This window comes from Grammomys surdaster, unplaced genomic scaffold, assembly GCF_004785775.1.
Source record: "Grammomys surdaster isolate TR1022 unplaced genomic scaffold, NIH_TR_1.0 125973, whole genome shotgun sequence".
Classification (NCBI taxonomy): Eukaryota; Metazoa; Chordata; class Mammalia; order Rodentia; family Muridae; genus Grammomys; species Grammomys surdaster.
In genome coordinates this window covers 486972-509728 of record NW_021620790.1, presented here as the reverse complement: position 1 = coordinate 509728, position 22757 = coordinate 486972, and the positions used below count along the sequence as shown (strand labels likewise).

General features: G+C 38.1%; 1 protein-coding gene across 1 annotated transcript in view; it reads left to right on the top strand.

The window, feature by feature from the left end:
* Positions 1 to 22757, top strand: part of LOC114609463 (contactin-associated protein like 5-2) — a 737464-nt gene that overhangs the window by 396746 nt on the left and 317961 nt on the right. Inside the window, exon 8 of the mRNA XM_028753828.1 lies at positions 16873 to 17137. Coding sequence (XP_028609661.1) covers positions 16873 to 17137 — 265 coding nt within the window. The remainder of the gene's footprint in view (positions 1 to 16872; positions 17138 to 22757) is intronic.

Below are 22757 nucleotides of genomic sequence, written 5' to 3'. Positions count from 1 at the left end.
TGTTGAGATTTTAATATATTTACATTTTCCCCCTTCCTTTTCCTTATTCCAAACCCCAGCCACACCCTTGTTCTTTTTCAAACTCATATCTTTTTAAAAATTAATTGTTGTAACACACAAAAAATACATAAGTACATGTTCAATCTTATATTATATGTATGCATGCTGTCAAGGCTGGCCATTTGTTATTAGACAACCAATTAATTAATAAGCTCCATCTTGGGGAAGACTGTTTTCTCCAACTTTCAGCATTTCTCACTTGTCTAAACTTCTTTGTACAGTGTTTATGCCTCCTAGTCTTTCATTTGTCCACATTATTGTGACTATTGTTATCACCTTGCTCAGCACCTGTTTGAGCAGTCATGTTGGTGGGGCATTATAGGTCTTTGACATTTCTATGAGATATAATCTTATAGCAACCTCCTGGTACTCTGGCTCTTATAACCTTTCTTCTTTTTCCACAATGTTTCCTGATTGAAGATGTTATCTGTTAGGACTGGGCTTCATAAATCTGTATTTTGATTAGTTGATTTACTTCTGTAATGGTATTGTGTACCTTGATTTCTACATTTATCTCTGGATATGAGAACAAATATTTAGGATATAGGTAGCAATTGTACTATTTTATTAAAGTACTGGTTTTAGGATCTTCTCCATAATCCATGACTTCACTAGGCCTGAACAGTTGGCTAGGTTTCAAGTATCAGCAATGATTCCTCTCTTGTTAATCTGATATGAAGTCTAATTATACATATGTTGGCTACCACCAAATTATAGCTGTCACTATTGTACACTTAGAGTTATTATGCCAAGCTGGATGTTGATGTGGTCCATACGCATCATAGTTAAATAGAACTTCTGATTGCTTCCTTTCTTTGAAATGTTACATGGCACCATCTGGAACCAACAAACACGTTTGCCAGGGAGGGACTTTAGCTTAGTTTCAGCTTAGGAGCTTCTACACCCTTTTCAGAAGTGTATCTTTAGCAATAAGAGCTTAGTTTCTACTTCAGAGCCTTTGCTTTAACAGAATAGAGCAGATCCACCTAGGAGATAATCTCGAAGGCACATTTGTACAATATTATTTTGTAGGTTATGTAATGTGAGAAGATCTACCATGATTATGGATAGTTTTCTGTGCTGAGTCTTGGGCTGAATAAAAAGGAGAGAGTAAGCTGAACTCCACTATCCACCTGTGTTTTCTTCATAACTGTGAACTTGATGTGACCATCTGCCTCAAGTTCCTGCCATCATGCCTACCACACTTCATAATGTCTGTTATGATGAACCATATACCCTTAAATTCCTAGATGGAATAAACCTTTAATCTTTAAGTTGTTTGTTGTAAGATGTTTGACCACAGCAACAAGTAAAGTAGCTAACACAAACAAGCAGGTATAGCAATGAATGTAAAGGTGCTATCATTCTAAAAAGCAAAGGAACTTCCTGCTACAACTATCAGTTAATTGTTTTGGTAACTGCTCTGATTGTCATTCTGAGTGACCAATACTCAAGTTGAACTGAGCTGCAGGTTTGAAATCTCTAAGTGAAGGCAACTTTTTAGACTCTCAATTATTTTTGCATCTGTCTCCCTCTGATCTCCCAAGCACTACTCCTTCTATAAAGCATCAGATTTTGGTTCTAGTGCAGTGCTGGGGAAAATTTGTTAGTACAAGCAATGATAATAACATCAGGATATAGAGAAAAGTAAAAATTACTACCAGCTCTTAATCTCTCCATGGAACATTTGTGATTTTATTTCAACTGTAAATGCCTGCATAGTTGGCATAGTCATTCATACACTGGGAAGTGTGTTTTTCTTGTATCTTTCAGAAATCCAAAGATGCAAATTGATATATAACATAATATACAGATGTTTGCAGTACAAAAAAAAATAGTGGAATTCAAAGCACAGGAAGGAACACAGGTGTCAGTGACTGAATATAAGCAATACATGGGATTCTTTCCCACAGTAAACACCAATATAACATATAGAGTTGATCCTGACTTACTTTTTAAAAGCTAATAATTTTGCTTGCATCCTAAATGTAGTGCCCATTCCTGATTCTCCCTCCCAGAGTTCTTTACATCATTCCCCCTCCCCTTCACCTCTGAGAGAGTGCTGCTAACTGTTGAATTAAATAATTAATTATTCCTGGCAGTTTATTAACTATCCACTTTAATCGTTTATGTTCCTGAATAAAACACATACACACACAGGATGAGGATTGAATTGAATCTGCAGATTGCTTTTGATAAGACTGTCATTTTCCCTTAGTTAATCCTACCTATCTGTGAGCATAGGAGATATTTCCATCTTCTTAGGTCTTCTTTGGTTTCTTTCTTTGGGGACTTGAAGTTCTTGTAATACAGAGTGTTCACTTGCTTGATTAGAATTACACCAAGATATGTTATATTATTTGTGGCTATTGTGAAGGGTATTATTTCTCTAATTTCTTCCTCAACCTGTTTATCATTTGTATAAAGGAAGGCTACAAATTTTGTTGTTGTCCTCATTATTATTTTATATCCAGCCTCTTTCCAGAAGTTTTTCATAAGCTGTAGGATTTCTCTGGTAGAATTTTGGTAGCCACTTATGTATACTATCATATCATCCAAAAATAGTGATACATTTCCAATTTGTATTCTCCTCATCTCTTTTGTGACCTAATTACTGTAGCTAGAACTTCAAGTACTACATTGAATATAGAGAGAGTAGACAGCCTTATCTTGTCCTTGATTTTATTGGGATTGCTTTAAGTTCTGTACATTTAATTTGATGTTAGGTGTTGGTTTGCTGTGTTGCTTTTATTATGTTTAGGTATTTTCCATGGATCCCTAAACTTTCCAAGACTTTTGAGATGAAGGGGTATTGTATTCTGTCAAAGGCTCTTTCAGCATCTAAAGAGATGATCATATGAGTTTTTTCTTTCATTTTGTTTATATGGCACATTACATGTATTACATTGATGGATTTTCATATATTGAACCATTTCTGTATCCCTGGGATAAAGCCTACTTGATCATGGTGAGTGTTGGATTTGATGTGATTTTAGATTTGTGAGAAATATATTGAGTATTTTTGCATTGATATTCATAAGTAAAATTGGTCTGAAGTTCTATTTCTTTATTGGGTCTTTGTGTGGTTTAGGTATCAGAGAAATTGTGGCTTCATAGAATGAATTAGGTAGTGTTTCTTTTGTTTCTATTTTGTGGAATAGTTTGAGAAGTATAGATATTAGCTCTTCTTTGTAGGTTTGGTAAAATGATGTACTACAACTGTCTGTCCCTGGCATTTTTTTGGGGGGGGGATGTTTTGAATGACTGCTTCTATTTCATTAGGGATTATGACCATTTTTAGATAGTTTACCTAATCTTGATTTAACTTCGGTATGTAATATCTGTTTAAAAAATCATCCCTATCCTTTAGATTTTCAGTTTTGTCAAATATAGGAATTTGTTGTCACATCTGACAAATTTTGTGTTTCCTCTGTTTCTGTTGTTTTGTGTCCCTTTTCATTTCTTACTTTGTTAACAGGAATTCTGTCTTTACTCTTCTGTGTTTTAGTTAGTTTGGCTAAGGGTAGTCTGTCTTGCTGATTTTCTCAAAGAACCAGCTCTTCGTTTTGTTGATTTTTTTTTTTTTTGGAATTGTTCTCTTTGTTTATACTTGGTTGATTTCAGTTCTAATTTTGACTATTTTGCACACATACTTCACTTGGGTATGTTTGTTGTTTTTGTTGTAGAGCTCTTAGTTGTGCTGCTAAGTTGAAAGTACAGGTTCTTTCCAATTTCTTTTTTTTTCTTTTTTTTTCTTTTTTTTTATTTATTTTTATTTTTTTTTCTCTTTTTTTTCTTGGATGTTTTATTTACATTTCCTATGTTGTCCCCTTACCCCATCCCCCAACCAACCAGGAACCCTCAATCCCCTCACCCCTCCTCCTTCTTCTCTGTGGATGTAACCTCTATCTACCCCCCCACACACTCCCACCTCCCGACCCTCAAAATTCCCACCCCCTGGGGCATCCAGCCTTCATGCCATCAAGGTTCTCTTCTTCCACCTATGCCCAGCAGGGCCCTCCACTCTTACATATTCAACTGAAGCACTGGATCCCTCCCTAAGTGCTCCCAGGCTGGTGGTTTAGACCCTGGGAGCTGTGGTTGGTTGGTATTGTTGCTCTCCTCATGGTGCCGCAAATCCTTTCAGCTCTCCTTCAGTCTTCACTCTAACTCCTCTATTTAGAACAACATGACCAATTCAATGGCTAGTTGTGAGGATCTGCCTCTGAGTATGTCAGACTCTTGAAGACCTCTGAGGAGATATCCATATCAGGCTCTTATCAGCATGCACTTCCTGACTTCCACATCAGCCTCTACCTTTGGTGATTGCACATGGGATAGATACTCAGGTGGAGTGGTCTTGAAATGGCCCCTCCATCAGTTTCTGTCCATATTTGCTCCCTTGAGTATTTTGTTGCTCCTTCTAAGAAGGACCGAATCACCCCAACTTGGTCTTCCTTGTTTATGGGCTTCATGTGGCCTGTGAGTTGCATCTTGGGTATTTCAAGGTTCTGGGCTAATATCCAATAATCAGTGAGTGAATACCAAGTGTGTTCTTTTGTGATTGGCTTACCTCACTCAGGATGATAATTTCTAGTTCCATCCATTTACCTAGGAACCTCTCGAATTCATTGTTTTTAATAGCTGAGTAATATTCCATTGTGTAAATATACCACATTTTTTTGAATCCATTCCTCAGTAGAAGGACATCTGGGTTCTTTCCAGCTCCTGGCTATTATAAATAAGGCTGCTATGAACATAGTTGAGCATATGTCCTTGCTATGAACATATGTTCGAGCATCTTCTGGGTATATGCCTAGGAGTGGTATAGCTGGATCCTCAGGTAATGCTATGTCCAATTTTCTGAGGAACAGCAAGACTGATTTCCAAAGTGGTTGCACCATCTTGCAGTCCCACCAACAATGGAGGAGTGTTTCTCTTTCTCCAAACCTTTGCCAGCATCTACTATCACCTGAGTTTTTAATCTTAGCCATTCTGACTGGTGTGAGATGGAATCTCAGGGTTGTTTTGATTTGCATTTCCCTGATGACTAAGGATGCTGAACATTTATTTAGGTGCTTCTTGGCCATTTGAGTTTCTTCCGTTTAAAATTTTTTGTTAAGCTCTATACCCCATTTTTTAATAGGGTAATTTGGTTGTCTGGAGTCTAATTTCTTGTGTTCTTTGTATATATTGGATATTAGCCCTCTATCAGATGAAGGATTGGTAAAGATCTTTTCCCAATTTGTTGGTTGTCGTTTTGTCCTATTGACAGTGTCCTTTGCCTTACAGAAACTTTGCAATTTTATGAAGTCCCATTTGTCAATTCTTGATCTTAGAGCATATGCCATTGGTGTTCTGTTCAGGAACTTTCCCCCTGTGCCCAAGTATTCAAGGCTCTTCCCCACCTTCTCTTCTATTAGTTTCAGTGTATCTGGTTTTATGTGGAGGTCCTTTATCCACTTAGACTTGAGCTTTGTACAAGGGGATAAGAATGGATCAATTTTCATTCTTCTACATGTTGTCCTCCAGTTGAACCAGCACCATGTGTTGAAAATGCTGTCCTTTTTCCACTGGACAGTTTTAGCTCCTTTGTCAAAGATCAAGTGACCATAGGTGTGTGGGTTCATTTCTGGGTCTTCAATTCTATTCCATTGATCTTCCTGCCTGTCTCTGTACCAATATCAGGTAATTTTTATCACTATTGCTCTGTAGTACAGCTTGAGGTCAGGGATGGTGATTCCTCCAGAATTTCTTTTATTGTTGAGAATAGTTTTCGCTATCCTGGGTTTTTTGTTATTCCATATGAATTTGAGAATTTCCTTTTCTAACTCTGTGAAGAATTGAGTTGGGATTTTAATGGGGATTGCATTGAATCTGTAGATTGCTTTTGGCAAGATGGCCATTTTTATTATATTAATCCTGCCAATCCATGAGCATGGGAGATCTTTCCTTCTTCTGAGATCTTCTTCAATTTCTTTCTTCAGAGACTTGAAGTTCTTGTCATACAGGTCTTTCACTTGCTTGGTTAGATTCACACCAAGGTATTTTATATTATTTGCAACTATTGTGAAAGGTGTCATTTCCCTAATTGCTTTTTCAGTCTGTTTATCTTTCATGTAGAGGAAGGCTACTGATTTGTTTGAGTTGATTTTATAGCCAGCCACTTTGCTGAAGTTGTGTATCAGGTTTAGGAGTTCTCTGGTGGAAGTTGGGAGTCACTTAAGTATAGTATCATATCATCTGCAAATAGCGATATTTTGACTTCTTCCTTTCCTATTTGTATCCCTTTGACTTCTTTTTGTTGTCTAATTGCTCTGGCTAGGAATTCCAGTACTATATTGAATAGGTAGGGGGAGAGTGGGCAGTCTTATCTAGTCCCTGATCTTAGTGGGATTGCTTCAAGTTTCTCTCCATTTAGCTTGATGTTGGCTACTGGTTTGCTGTAAATTGCTTTTACTATGTTTAGGTATGGGCCTTGAATTCCTGATCTTTCCAAGACTTTTATCATGAAGGGATGTTGAATTTTGTCAAGTGCTTTCTCAGCATCAAGTGAGATGATCATGTGGTTTTTTTCTTTAAGTTTGTTTATATAGTGGATTACATTGATGGATTTCCGAATATTGAACCATCCCTGCATTCCTGGGCTAAAACCTACTTGATCATGATGGATGATTGTTTTGATGTGTTCTTGGATTCGGTTTGCTAGAATTTTATTGAGTATTTTTGCATCGATGTTCATAAGGGAGATTGGTCTGAAGTTCTCTTTCTTTGTCGGGTCCTTGTGGGGTTTGGGTATGAGTGTAATTGTAGCTTCATAGAACGAATTGGGTAGTGTTCCTTCTGTCTCTATTTTGTCAAATAGTTTGAAGAGAATTGGTATTAGGTCTTCCTTGAAGGTCTGATAGAATTCAGCACTAAAACCATCTGGTCCTGGGCTTTTTTTAGTGGGGAGACTTTTAATGACTGCTGCTATTTCCTGAGGGGTTATGGGACTATTTAGATGGTTTATCTGCTCCTGGTTTAACTTTGGGACCTGGTATCTGTCTAGGAAATTGTTCATTTCTTCCAGGTTTTCCAGTTTTGTTGAGTATAGGCCTTTGTAGTAGGATCTGATGATTTTTTGAATTTCTTCATTTTCTGTTGTTATGTCTCCCTTTTCAGTTCTGATTTTATTAATTTGGATACTGTCTCTGTGCCCTCTGGTTAATCTGGCTAACAGTTTATCTATCTTGTTGATTTTCTCAAAGAACCAGCTCCTGGATTTATTGATATTTTGTATTGTTCTTTCTGTTTCTATTTGGTTGATTTCAGCCCTGAGTTTGATTATTTCCTGCCTTCTACTCCTCCTGGGTGTATTTGCTTCTTTTTGTTCTAGAGCTTTTAGTTGTGCAGTCAACTTGTTAGTGTGTGCTCTTTCCAGTTTCTTTTTGTAGGCACTTAGAGCTATGAGCTTTCCTCTTAGCACTGCCTTCATGGAGTCCCACAAGTTTTCGTATGATGTGTCCTCATTTTCACTGTATTCTAAAAAGTCTTTGATTTCTTTATTTCTTCCTTGACCAAGTCATCATTGAGTAGAGAGTTGTTCAGTTTCCATGTTCATGTGGGTTTTCCATTGGTTTTGTCATTATTAAAGACCAGTCTTAGTCTGTGGTGATCTGATAAGATGCAAGGGATTATTTCAATCTTTTTTTATCTGTAGAGGGTTGTTTTGTGACCAATTATATGGTCTATTTTGGAGAAGGTACCATGAGGTGCTGAGAAAAAGGTATATTCTTTCGTTTTAGGATGAAATGTTCTATAGATGTCTGTTAAGTCCATTTGGTTCATAACTTCTGTTAATGTCAAAGTGTCTCGGTTTAGTTTCTGTTTCCATGATCTGTCCATTGCTGAGAGTGGGGTGTTGAAATCCCCCACTATTATTGTGTGAGGTTTAATGTGTGTTTTGAGCTTTAGTAAAGTTTCTTTTATGTATGTAGGTGCCCTTGCATTTGGAGCATAGATGTTCAGAATTGAGAGGTCACGTTGGTAGATTTTTCCTTTGATGAGTATGAAGTGTCCTTCCTTATCTTTTTTGATTACTTTTGGATGAAAATCGATTTTATTTGATATTAGAATGGCTACTCCAGCTTGTTTCTTGGGACCATTCGCTTGGAAAATTGTTTTCCACCTGTTTATTCTGAGGTGGTGTCTGTCTTTGTCACTGAGGTGCGTTTCTTGTATGCAGCAAAATTCTGGGTCTTGTTTGTGTATCCAGTCTGATAGTCTGCGTCTTTTTATTGGGGAATTGAGACCATTGATGTTAAGAGATATTAAGGAAAAATGATTGTGGCTTCCTGTTATTTTTGTTATTAGAGGTAAAGTTATGTTTATATAGTTATCTTCTGTTGGAGTTGTTGGAAGATTACTTCCTTGCTTTTTCTAGGTTGTAGTTTCCCTCCTTGTGTTGGCGTTTTCCATCAATTATCCTTTGAAGTGCTGGGTTTGAGGGAAGATATTGTGCAAATTTGGTTTTGTCATGGAATATCTTGGTTTCACCATCTATATTGATTGAGAGTTTTGCTGGGTATAGTAATCTGGGCTGGCAATTGTGTTCTCTTAGGGTCTGTATGATGTCAGTCCAGGCTCTTCTGGCTTTTATAGTCTCTGGTGAGAAGTCTGGTGTAATTCTTATAGGTCTGCCTTTATATGTTACTTGACCTTTTTCCCTTACTGCTTTTAGTATTTTTTCTTTGTTTTGTGCATCTGATGTTTTGATTATTATGTGACGGGAGGTATTTCTTTTCTGGTCTAGTCTATTTGGTGTTCTGTAGGCTTCTTGTATGTTTATGGGCATCTTGTTCTTTAGGTTAGGGAAGTTTTCCTCAATAATTTTGTTGAAGATATTTACTGGCCCTTTAAATTGTGAATGTTCATTCTCATCTATACCTATTATCCTTAGGTTTGATCTTCTCATTGTGTCCTGGATTTCCTGGATGTTTTGAGTTAGGAGGTTTTTGCATTTTGCATTTTCTTTGACAACTGTGTCAATATTTTCCACCGTATCTTCTGCATTTGAGATTCTCTCTTCTATCTCTTGTATTCAGTTGGTGATGCTTGCGTCTATGACTCCTGATCTCTTTCTTAGGTTTTCTATCTCCATGGTTGTCTCCCTTTGAACTTTCTTTATTGTTTCTATTTCCAGTTTCAGATCCTGAATGTTTTTGTTTAATTCCTTCTTTGTGTTTTCTTGCATTTCTTTAAGGGATTTCTGTGATTCCTCTTTAAGGGTTTCTATCTGTTTACTTGTACTCTCCTGTATTTCTTTAAGGGAGTTACTTAATTCCTTCTTATAATCCAATTTCTTAATAAAGTCACTTAGTGCAATGAAGTTTTGTCTTAAGACTGCTTTCATTGTGTCCCATAAATTTGGGTATGCTGGGCCTTCATTTTTATTACTTCCAGAAAGTCATTAATTTCTTTCTTTCTTTTACCATGACCAAGTTATCATTGAGTATAGGTTTGTTCAGTCTCCATGAGTATGTGAGCTTTCTCTTATTTTAGTTGTTATTTATCTCTAGCCTTTGACTATGTGATCTGACAGAGTGCATGAAATTATTTCAATATTGATGGTTGTTTTGTATTCAGTTTTACGATTAGTTATGCAGACAGTTTCATGAGGCACTGGGAAAAAGGCATATTCTTTTGTTTGGGGGTAAAATGTTTAATATATATACATACATATATATGATAAATCCATTTGCTTCATAACATCTGTTAGTGTCACTCTATCTCTGTTTAGTTTCTGTTTCAATGTCCTGTCTATTGGTGACAGTGAAGTATTGAAGTCTCCTTCTATTATTGTGTTGGATTCAATGTGTGTTTTGTATTTTAGTCATGTTTCTTTTTATGAACCTGAGTGTCCTTGGATTTGTGGTATAGATGTTCAAAATTGAGACTTCATCATGTGCATTTTCCTTTGAGTATGAAGTGTCTTTCCCCAACACTTTTTATTACTTTTGGTTGAAAGTCTATATTATTGGATTTTAGAATTGCTACTCCACCTTTTTTCTTGTGACCATTTGCTTGGAAAACTTTTTTGCAGCCCTTTACTCTGAGATAGTGACTGTCTTTGTTTTGAGGTGCTTTTATTGTATGCAGCAGAATGATGGATCATTTTTACATATCCAATCTGTTAGCCTGTATCTTTATATTGGGGAATTGGTTCCCTGAGGTTGAGAGATATTGATGAGCAATGATTCCTATTTTGTGTTATTTTTGTTGCTGTGACATGTATTATATGTGTGGCTATCTTCTTTTGGGTTTATTGTGAGATGCTTAATTTCTTGTGTTTCCTTGGGTGTAGTTACCCTCTTTGAATTGGAGATTTTCTTCTAGTAGCCTCTGTAGGGTTGGATTGGTAGAAACATATTGTGTAAATTTGTTTGTTTGTTTGTTTGTTTGTTTTTTCGTGGAATGTCTTGGTTTCTCCCTCTATGGTGATTAAGAATTATTCTGGGTGTAGTAGTCTGGGCTATCGTATGTGGTCTCTTAGTGTCTGTATGATATTAGTCCACAATCTTTTGGCTTTTAGAATCTCTGGTGAAAAGTCTGGAGTAACTTTGATAGGTCTACCTTTATATGTTACTTGGCCTTTTCCCCTTAAAACTCAATACTCATCCTTTGGTTTGTTTATTTAGTATTTTGATAACTATGTTTAAAGGAAGGATTTTCTTTTCTGATCCAATCTATTTGGTGTTCTGTAGGCTTCTTCTATGCTTATAGTCATCTCTTTCTTTATGTTATGAAAGTTTTCTTCTATGACTTTCTTGAGTATGTTTTCTGGCCCTTTGAACTTCAAACTTCACCCTCCTTTGTTGCTCTTATTCTTAGGTTTGGCCTTTTCATTATGTCCGAAATTTCCTGTATGTTTTGGGCTAGTAACTTTTAACACTTTGTATTTTCCTTGCCCAATGTACGAATATCTTTGATAGCATTGTACTGGCTGGATTTGTGTGTCAACTTGACCCAAGCTGAAGTTATCATAGAGAAAGGAGCCTCCCTTGAGGAAATACCTCTATAAGATCCAGTTATAAGGCATTTTCACACTTAGTGATCAAGGGGGGAGGGCCTAGCCTGTTGTGGGTGGTGCCATCCCTGGGTTGGTAGTCTTGGGTTCTATAAGAAAGCAAGCTGCACAAACCAGGGGAAGCAAGCCAGTAAGTAACATTCCTACATGGCCTCTGCCTCAGCTCCTGCTTCTTGACCTGCTTGAGGTCCAGTCCTGATTTCCTTTGATGATGAACAGCAGTGTGAAAGTGTAAGCTGAGGGTAAGCCTTTCCTCTCTAACTTCCTTCTTGGTCATGTTTTGTCCAGGAATAGAAACCCTAATTAAGACAAATTGATACCATTATAGTGGGGTGTTCCTCTGACAAGCTGAAAATGTTTTGGGAAGGAGAGTGAAAGGACATTGGAACTTTGGGCTAGGAGGATGTTAAGATATTAAGAACTCTGTGGAAATTTCTGTAAGAGCTTGGAATATAATGTTGAGAATAGTGCAAACGATTCAGGCCTGGCTTGTGAAATTTCAGAGGGAATATTAAAGACTCTTTTCAGGGCCACTGATATTTTCATTATGAATATTCTATGGTTTTAGTTAGCTGGGGGTGAGGAGTCAGCTGTGATTAATAAGATACCAGAAATCCTAAAGTGAAATTTTTTGCATTAATGGGACTATTGATGCTAGTTAGCTGGATCGAAGAGATTAGTGGTGTTTAAGAAGAGACCAAAGTGTGGATTCTTCAGTCCTTCTTAGGAGGGGGAACAAAATACTCACTAAAGGAAATACAGGGACAATGTGTGGAGGAGAGTCTGAAGGAAAGACCATCCAGAGACTTTCCTATTTGGCAACCCATACAGCATATAGACACCAATCCCAGACACTATTATAGTTGCCAAGAAGTGCTTGCTGACAGTAGCCAGATATAGCTGTCTCCTGAGAGGCTCTGCCAGATCCAGACAAATACAGATGTGGATGGATGCAGCCAACCATTGGACTGAGCATGGGATCACCAATGGAGAAGTTAGGAAAAGGACTGAAGGAGCTGAAGAAGTTTGCAACCTCATAGGAAGAATAATAATATCAACCAATGAGACCTCTCCCCCAGAGTTGCCAGGGACTAAACCACCAACCAAACAGTACACATGGGGGGACCCATGGCTCCAGCTTCATATATAGCAGAGGATGGCCTTGTCTGTCATCAATAGGAGGAGAGGCCGTTGGTCCTATAGAGGCTCGATATCCCAGTGTAGGGGAATGCCAGGGCAGTGAGGTGGGAGTGGGTGGGTGAGAAGCCCATAGAAGCATCTAGGGGATGGAAATGGGGTAGGTGTTGTGCAGAGGGGAAACTGGGAAGGGGGATAACATTTGAAATGTAAATAAATAAAATATTGAATTAAAAAAGGAGAGAGACCAACATCATTGAGGTGAAAAATCTTCTGGAAATTGTTATCTGAGAGCACAAAGAAGCTTGTTCCAGTGATAGCTCTAGTTGTACCTCATACTGCAGCTGGACTTGGTAATTTGTAAGGGTCAGGTGGTATTGGTTTAGAAGGCATGAAGGGATCATGAAGAACAGCTGAGGCTAGGCAATGTGAGAGGCTGTGGAAGGCCATTGGTGAAGATGAAGCTTCAGTTACAATTGATGGCTCAGGACTCATGGGGTCATGCAAAGGAGTTGAGGCTTTGCATGCTGATGAGGGCCTATGAGAGACTATTGGTGAAGCCTTGTTGCAGTAGAAGACAGCAGTGTTTTGGAGTTGCCAGTACCATGAGATGACCACCAAGAACAACAGCAGCAGTGGAGTACAGGCAACTGGAGCCAAGAAGAAAAGGTGTGTACTATTAAGGGCAGAACTTGAGAAGTTACCCAAGCACAAGGAGGAGCCCAGAAGATCATGAGTGAGTCCCAGACATTGTACAGTTAAGAGTTTGATTTTGCTTTTGATTATAACTGTGTAGTGGTAGCTTTCCTTCTTGAAGGAAGAAAGTATTTTAATGAAACCCACAGTACAGAGACTTTGAATTGTAAAAAGACTTTGAATTTTAAGAGATTGGATATTTTAAACGAATTGTAAATTCGTTTTCGAATTTGTAAAGACTGTGGGACTTCTAAAGTTATTTTGATCTTCAGGATGAATAAAAAAGTAAGGCTTCAGACTTAATAGTAATATATTCGTGTGTCAAGTTGACAAGGGGTCCATTTTACTGGGTTGTTTTGTGTGTCAACTTGACACAAGCTGGAGTTATCACAGAGAAAGGAGCCTCCCTTGAGGAAATGCCTCCATGAGATCCAGCTGTAAGGCATTTTTTCAATTAGTGAACAAGAGGATAGGGCCCAGCTCATTGGTGGCACCATCCCTAGGCTGCTAGTCTTGGGTTCTATAAGAAAGCAAGCTGAGTAAGCCAGGGGAAGCAAGCCAGTAATATCCCTCCATGGTCTCTGCCTCAGCTTCTGCTTTCCTGACCTGCTTGAGTTTCAGTCAAGTTCCTGATTTCATTTAGTGATGAACAGCAATATAGATGTGTAACCTGAATAAACCTTTTCCTCTGCATCTTGTTTCTTGGTTATGATGTTTTATGCAGGAATAGAAACCCTGACTAAGACAAGTAAGTATCTTATATATCTGAGGTTCTCTCTTCTCTTTCCTATGTTTTCCATCTTCAAGTTTGCCTCCATCTGTGATTTCTTTATTGTTTATATTTTCATTTTTAGGTCTTGAATGATTCTGTTCAATTCCTTCACTCTTTTTATTATATTTTTCTGTATTTCTTTAAGAGATTTATTTGATTCCTCTTTATGGGCTTCTAACTGTTTGCCTGTGTTTTCCTGTATTTATTTAAGAGAATTATTTATATGCACCTTAAGAGCATCTATCATCTTAAGGAGATGGGATTTTAGGTCAGAACCCTGCTCTTCATCTGTGTTAGGGTATTGAGGATTTGTTGTGGTAGGAGAACTGGTTTCTGATGGTGTCACATTACATTGGCTTCTGTTTTCTTATGTTCTTGAGCCTGCCTTTCTCTATCTGGTTATTTCTGGTGTTAACTGGCCTGGGTGGCTCAGATTGGAGCAGTCCTCCTCAGAGATATGTAGAGCTGTGTGACCTGGGTTTAAGCAGGCCACCTGGGAGGGAGGTAGTACTGTCTCTTGTTAGGGTAAGCCTCCAATGTCCCTGGTTAGAGCAGGCCTCCAGTGTCCCTGGTTAGAGCAGGCCTCCTGTGTCCCTGGTTAGAGCAGACCTCCTGGGAGACAGGCCAGCTATTTAGTAGGGTGGTGGGGCAGACATGCAGATTTCCCATGGGTACAGGTGAATGTACATATTGGATTGTCAATGGAGCTTGGGCAAAGTGGGATTGATTCCATGTCTGGGGGGCTTGGTGGGGGAGGGGTCCCAGCTCTCAAGGGTATTGGTGGAAGTGGACTCATCTATGTCCCTGGTTAGGGCAGACCTCCTGTGAGATACACAGGCTTTGGAGACCAAGCAGTATGCATACCAATCTCAATTCTGACTTAATTAAGATAAGGTTTGTATGTCCTTTAAGTAGAGTCATAAAGCCTGCCTAGTGCAGAATCTAGAGGTCACATATAAGTATTTGGCCTTTTGCCTAGCCTGGTGTTTCTTGATGAATATCCCCTGCAACCATTAACTGTGGAAATCATTTCTAAAGATATGAAAACATCTGTATAACCACAAGCAATGACTCATGCTTAGGTAGCCTAATTGCTGCGTGAATAGTGAATGATTACAAATGTACAAGTATTGTTACAATTTCAATTTGGTCTGGTTATTTGTTTATATGAACACACAAAAACCATAAAGAAATGTAGTTGAGACCTTGAGATGTTTTGTTTATATGCTATGCAGGAGTCTGGAGGTATATGTTTGTAGAAGCCAGCACTTACTATGAACTTTCTGCTTCTGTTGCTTTTCAAATTAAATTTTCAGACAGGGTCTCTCCTTGGACCTGGAATTCATCAATTTAAATTTACTGCCTGGTTAGCAAGCATCCAGAACACATCTGTATCTAGCTGCTTGCTCTGGGATTACAATTGTACACTGCCACACAAGCACTTTATTTGGTTTCTGAAAATGTGCACTCAGGTCAGTATTCTGGCATAGCAAGTAGTTATTTATTAAATCCAAACCTATGAATGTCTCCTCTGAAAAGTGATGCTGTGGGTTAGACTTGTGGCTTCCTGATCTGCACTAAGTATCTTGCCCTGACACTTGGACACTAGTGGAAATTGGGTATAAGCAGCTGACCTGAATATCATGGTTCCTAGAGGTGGCCTCCCTTGTTTCCACCAATAGTATTGGCCTGGGAAGGAGAGCTACCAAAATTGAATCCTGTCATGCAAAATTGATGTTCAATGGTTATAGAAGGATGCATCTGTGGGGTATGTAATATATAGCATTGTTGAATGAGACTAGTAGAGGGGCACTCATTGTTTTGGAGATTATGTTTTAGAGCCTAAAGTAGCTAGGTAGTTCAAATGAAGGCATGATATGTTTGGATGTAGAGTTTGTTATCTTAACACCAAATGACTTTTACAAAATAACCCTTCTGCACTCTTCAAACAATAGTCCAGGCTGTTTTCTATACTACTCTATAGAAAGGGTCAATATGCTGATGTGAACTTATATTGTGGGTCTTATACATACAGGAATCTATTTCTTATGGAATTATGCAAATAGTAATCTGATCACCCCTTTCTCTACTTTAGTCAAACTGATTCTTTTTGTTGTTGTCTCTTGCAGCCCAATCTGATCATTAAGTAGTCAAGGGTAACCCTAAACTTCTGACCCCCCTGCATCTATCTCCTGAGATCTAAATTACAGGTGTGCTTGCCTAGCTTATATGTTTCTGAAGATTTATTAGTGGCTTTGTATATGCTAGATGAGCCCTCAATCACCTGAGCTACATCCCCCAACTAATATAAGACATTTTTAATATTCTTGCAGGTTTAGCTTTATCCTGTACTACTAACTTCAAATATTCTTACTAAATTTAAAACGTAGCCAACATCACTTTAGTGTTGTTCTCTGTTTCTGTTTTATGTCCTTGGAATTTACCATCCCTTCTAATTCCTTCCATTTCTCTGTGCTCCCCAGTGGTTCCATTGTGCTTATTTCCCAAAGACTTTTGCAGTGTATCTTTGAAGACAGTTACAACAGAAGCACATTCCTTCCTCTCCTTGCCCACCCCCTTCCATGAAGGTATCTCTTCCTAAAAAGCCTTTCTCCTCCCTCCCTCCCTCCCTCCCTCCCTCCCTCCCTCCCTCCCTCCCTCTCTTTCTCTCTCTCTCTCTCTCTCTCTCTTTCTCTCTTCCTCTCATGCCATTCTTCTTAGAGAGGCACAATCAATCTCTCTGTAGCACATTCCTTCTTATAATAGTATTCTTCTATGTGTATTTTATTCAGTGCTATTCTAGAGTTTGGAATAGAGTTGACACAAAACATGGCTTTTCTCAGGGTATTAAAGTAATTATTTTTATATCTTTAGTTCCCTAGAAGATCTTGACTTTTTCTTGCCCTACTCTTTAGAATCTTAGACTGCCTTTTACAGATAGCATTGTGATCTTAAGACATGAACAGAATGAATTGACCTGAGCAACGCTGACATATTATTCCCCTTAAGATTCTGAAGTTAAATGTGGAATGATACTGAATTTAAGGTCAGTGCTGTATGGTTGTATATACTGACTGTTTATCATATTGCCAAATTTTAAAAAATGGCTTTTATTTGTTTGTATTTTATTGTTTTTCAGGGAAATGTCACCTTTTCTTGCTCAGAATCACAAATTGTGCCCATCACATTTGTCAACTCCAGGAGCAGTTATTTGCTACTGCCAGGAACCCCTCAAATTGATGGTCTGTCAGTGAGTTTCCAGTTTCGAACATGGAATGAAGATGGTCTGCTTTTGTCCACAAAGCTGTCTGAAGGCTCAAGAACACTGCTACTTATTCTAGAGGGTGGTACTCTGAGGCTCCTGATTAAGAAAGTGGCAGGACATGGAACTGAAATCCTCACAGGTACAGACTTCGTTGATTTCTTCCGTAATCACCCTCCCCTCCTCCCCTCTTCTCCCCTAACCTCTCTTCTCCTCACCTCCCCTCTTCTCTCACCATTCCCTGTCTGCCTTAGTGTCTTCTCACCATCCTCTTCTCCCTGTCCCTTCCTGTTTCACACCCCAATTCTCTTCCCCTTTCCTTTGTTTATAAATATTTCTTCACCTAAGCCATCCAAGGCCAAGTTTCTGCCTAAAACATACCAAATCATACACGAGGATGAAGGGTGGTCCAGTGCTGGAAAATATACTATAAATGTCAAAAGGCTTGCCTTCCTTCACATCTATTATTTAGACAAACAAAATAACATAAGTTTGAATTAACCATGGGTACTTCAACATGTTTCTCAACTGCTTCACTGTAGGATAATCAGAAAAATGAGAGTTAGCTTTCACATCCAGAAATATTTCACACAACCTATGACATCTATAGAGTAGCCTACTTGGTCCGGAATAGAGATCGCTTTCATCATATCATCTTTACTATTCCCCCTAGGAAAAGTCTGTTGTTTTCATACTTTGCACACTAGGAAATGAAGGATTACAGAGATGTCTCCAGAACCACAAGTTCCATAATGATAGAGCTGCAAATTCATTTACAATTTGTCTGGCTTCCATGCCATATTTCTACAACATCATGGGATTAGGTTTTACAGCCCCCATGTTCTATTTCATATTAATTGATGAGCTTTAACAATTGTATTTCTTAAACACATTTTAAGGGTACTAAGTATATACTGCTTTATGCTGCTTACGGATAAGATGAAACCTTTATAAATGGTTCTAAATTGGCTGAATTCTGAGAAACAGTCTTGTGCCTGTTTGAGTGTGTACATGTGTGTGTGAGCATGTGTATGTGTGGTGCATGTTTTCTATACTTCATTTGTGTGAATATGTGCACACTAAACTCAGAAGAGGAGTTACAGGTAGTTTTGAGCTATACAACATGCATGGTAGGAACCAATTTTGGTTCCTCTGGAAAAAATAGCAATTGCATTAAGTTAATGTGTTCTTTGTGGAGCTTCCAAACTGAATTTCTTATAAGAGGAAAGATAGAATATTTCTCATCTCTCACCATTAACTCCATTAGCTATCCTGTGGATATCTCTTGGCCATCAAGAGGCACTATATTTTCTTAGATGGCAAGTACTGAAAGAAGTTAGGTCATATTTCTAAGCTAGGGCAGAAGTGTATGGAACTGTCACCAAAGCCTGTGAGAAATCTAAAGATTAAATAATCTAAGTCAATATTCTATTGCAGTGCTGTGGACTATCATTATACATTATACAATGTATTATTCTCTGTTAGAAGCCATTCTTCTCCTGTTATGTGAATTTTATTACTCAAATAGACTAAATATAATTAAGTTCAATATTAAAGAATATGATATAATAGTAAAAGTCTGGTTAGGTCATGGGGAAGTCTCAAGTTCATGTATACGTTGAGACAGTGTTGCTGAAGATTATTTTATGCCCTATGCTATCACCTTTGAAGAAGTTCTCTTGACACAAGCTCTCTCAGTACAAATTCAGGGAAGAATTAATTTCAGCTCACAGCTTGAGGGCATCCTATGATGGCAGGAGCTTGAGGTAGCTGGTTGGTCATGTGGCATCTGCAGTCCAGAAACAGAGAGAGATGAACACTTAGCTCAGTTTATCCTTTTCATTGAGTGCAGGACTCAAGGCAGTGATTGGTAACACCCATACTGAGAGTGGCTCTTCCCACCTCAATTAACCCAGTGTAGAGTCTCTCAAAGATATACCCTGAGTTGATTCTAAATCTTCTAATATTTTCAGTCAATAATGACTGTGACAAAACCCAAAATAGAAGCCATAGGCTTTTTCTGATCTAATCTTGGGCATGGCAACCAACCACTTCTGCCATATTCTATTTGTTAGACATCAAGAAATAAGATCAACTGTCTTAGTTAGAGTTTTACTGCTATGAACAGACAGCAAGACCAAGGCAATTCTTTTAAGGACAATATTTAATTGGGGCTGGCTTATAGGTTCAGAGTTTCAGTAAATTATCGTCAAGGTGGAGTATGGCAGCATCCAGGCAGATTGGGACATGAGGACCTGAGAGTTCTCCATCTTCATCCAAAGGCAGACAGAAGACTGACTTCCCAGCAGCTACAAAGAGAGTCTTAAAGCCCACACCCAGAGTGACACACTTCCTCCAGCAAGGCCACACCTATTCCAACAAGGCCACACCTCCAAATAGTGCCACTTTTTGGGCCGAGCATATTCAAACCACTACATCAACTCATGGATAAGTTATTAATTCAACAAGTGTGTCTCAATAAAGAAGTGTAAGTCACAGGAGATCACCTATGAGTCTATTACAGGAAAAACAGGGAAAATATTTTCTAAGCTTTCAAGACAGATTAGTTGTAAATGTTTGTATTAAAAGCACAAGGAATTGAATTGAATCCCAAGACACCATAAAAAAAAAAACTGACCATAGTGGCATACAAATCTTAACCCTATCTGGGTTGGGTGGGGACTGATGGATCCTTGGATCTTGCTGGCCAGCTAGCCCAGCTTAATCAGTAAGCTCCAGGCCAGTAAGAGGCCTTGTCTCAGAGGTGGCAGGTTGTGTTCCTTGGGGTGAAACCTAAGGCTGTCTTCTGGTTTCCATGTGTATGCTCATATGTGCATCTGTACCTCATACAAAAACACACATGAACAACCATAAAACTTCTTTCTAAAGTTATAGTAATGATCAATGGCAGAAAAAAATGCCTGAAACACTTAGCATAGTGATGAGAAGTTGACTTATAATGCAAATTGAGGTGAATTAATCACTTTGAGTGATAATATTTTTTATGTTCACAGTTATGAAGCATAATCCATGATCCTTCTTATTTGGAGAACATATATGAGATAAGATCAGCTCCTTCGAGTCCATTTATTATTACAGTTCAGATATTCTCCATGATTTAGAAGCCAGCTACCAATATAGGCATTCAAGCACATACAATATTTTAGTGTGATTTAATGTAAATACAGAAATTTGGATATTGACTCTATTTCAAGTGATGTATTAGTGGTCTGGTTCCGAGTGAGAGTGTTATCAAGAAATATTAGAACTTGGAAGAGCTAAGAGTCCATGTTTCTTAAATAAAATACTCTGAGTAGAATGAGAAAATGGAAGCTTGCAAATTTGATAACAGGGTTTTGTAACAGAGGTGTTTGTATGTATCAGAGAGGGCATATCTTTACATTTTGATCATCCATAGAGATTTAGGAGACTTGTATTTAAATATTATTTTCCTGTCAATCTTCTATTAGTTATGATTATGCATAACAGAATCAGAAAGGTACACAGAACTTGTCAGTGATAAAGTGTACCTTGGGGGATTGAAATTGTCTCAGGCTGGAACATAATTTTAGCATGCAGAAGTTAGAACTGTATGTTTAGGTCAACAGTAGAAAATGAGCACTGTCATATTCAACCTCAGTTATTCTGTCAGACACTAATGATGACAGTACCAGATGACTACCCTGTCATATGCTGACCAAAGGCCTCCAGATCCATGGTGCCTTCTAGGAAAGCTTGAGAACATAATTTATGGGTAATGCAAGAAGAGGTTTCCTAGTGACATTTGGCACTGAAATTTTGGCTGCTTGAATCCTCCATCAATCAAGGAGCATTTGGAGAAGGCAAGACTTGGTCCTATGGATGCCAAGGGAAATACAGAAATATAACTCACACTCTGAAACACAGTCATATTTTAGTCTACTAGGGACAGGAGGCTTACACAGACAAATTGTAAATTAAAACCATAATGTTGTAAATAACAATCCAAATGAATGGATCAGACTGTAAATACCACAGACATTTATTCAAAATTGCTGAGGAGCAGTGTATTCAAGAAGAAACCCTTTGTTTGCCTTATTTGTTTTCTTCTATGATTATTTCTTTAATTGTTTATTGGTTTGTAATGACATGCCCTATTATAACATGTCCATATATTCATGTGGGTATCTTTATCATGTGTACACCATTGTTCTCCTTTTAAAATTCCAGTACAGCTCCTATTGTTTTCCTTCCAAATGATTCTATTCCCATGTTCACTTTTTAAGTGGACCAATAAGTTTAATTAGAATTGCTTATAGGAACATGTGTGAGGGGTTATTTACAAGAGCCCAACTTGATGAATCAAGTTTCATGGGTTACTCACAGAAATATGGGCGAAGGACTACTTACCATAGATAACAATATGTTTACAACTGCAGTTTTCAGAGCAAATTAGAAGATAAACAGGAGGATAATGCAGCATCAAGAACTTTTATAGTCTAGAGCACATGGGACAATCAACTACAACAAGCAGAATTTAAACATACTTAATTTCGAGATTTTCTCTTAGCTTGTCATGACATTTGCTGTTATGCTGCCTGAGGTGATTGACTTTAATTTAAATTAAATTACTTATGAGAACTGAGATTACATTAATCTCTTCATAAAGGGGTAGTAACACAAAATGGAATACATCTGTATATAGAAATCATGTCCATATGGTACTTTAATTTCTACACTACTTGAAATTTAGTTTCCTGCCTGACACTTTATCTTTTAATTTTCACTTTGTCTTTTAATCTTCTCTATGTTTAAGTATTTAGCAAATGCTGCTTTTGTAAAATGCAATAATTGTGGTAAAATTACAATAAATAAATAGATAGATAGATAGATAGATAGATAGATAGATAAATAAATAAATAGATAAATAAGCAAATAAGGCAAAGAAAAGATGTCTCCTATGTCAGTTCAGTGATCTACATGGAAACTGAATGTACTAATGCACCATCATCGGAATATCGTGCAAGGATGGGAATTGGGAAATAAGAGACAGATTGCAACTTATCTTAAATTAAAAAAAAAATGGACCTATTACACAAGCAAGTGGTTTCATTCTTTGGCTCCTCAATATGCCTCAGGGGCATGTGCACTGAATTCATTACCTGCTTCCTCCTTGGCTAGATCTAATGGCATATGTCTGTAATCCCATAAATGAGAGGCAGAATTAGGAAGATCATGAGATTGAGGCTGGTCAGTGTAATAAGACAAACTTGTCTAAAAGACAAGGGCTGGAATACAGCTTAGTGGTGTTGGAATAGACTTGATTTGCAGGTACAACATCCCAACTTTGGTCCATAGTCACATTCAAAATTAAATATATATCTTCATGTTCTTTAAGCAACTGGGTGGCTTGGGATAGAATAAGATAATGTGAGTAAGACAGGGAGTAGGACAAAGAGAATGATGATCATGGATTCTTGCTCTGGTAATAAAAAGAAAAGCATCAATGGTGCTGGGAGGGACTTCTCAGATAAAGATAAGGACCTAGATACTTGAGGTTTTGACTTTGATACCTAGAACCTAGGCATAGATATCAGATGAACCATCACAACTATTCCACAGTGCCAAGGAGGCAGAGGAGGCAGAGGAGGCAGAGGAGGCAGAGGAGGCAGAGGAGGCAGAGGAGGCAGAGGAGGCAGAGGAGGCAGAGGAGGCAGAGGAGGCAGAAGAGGGAGAAGGAGAGGGAGAGGGAGAGGGAGAGGGAGAGGGAGAGGGAGAGGGAG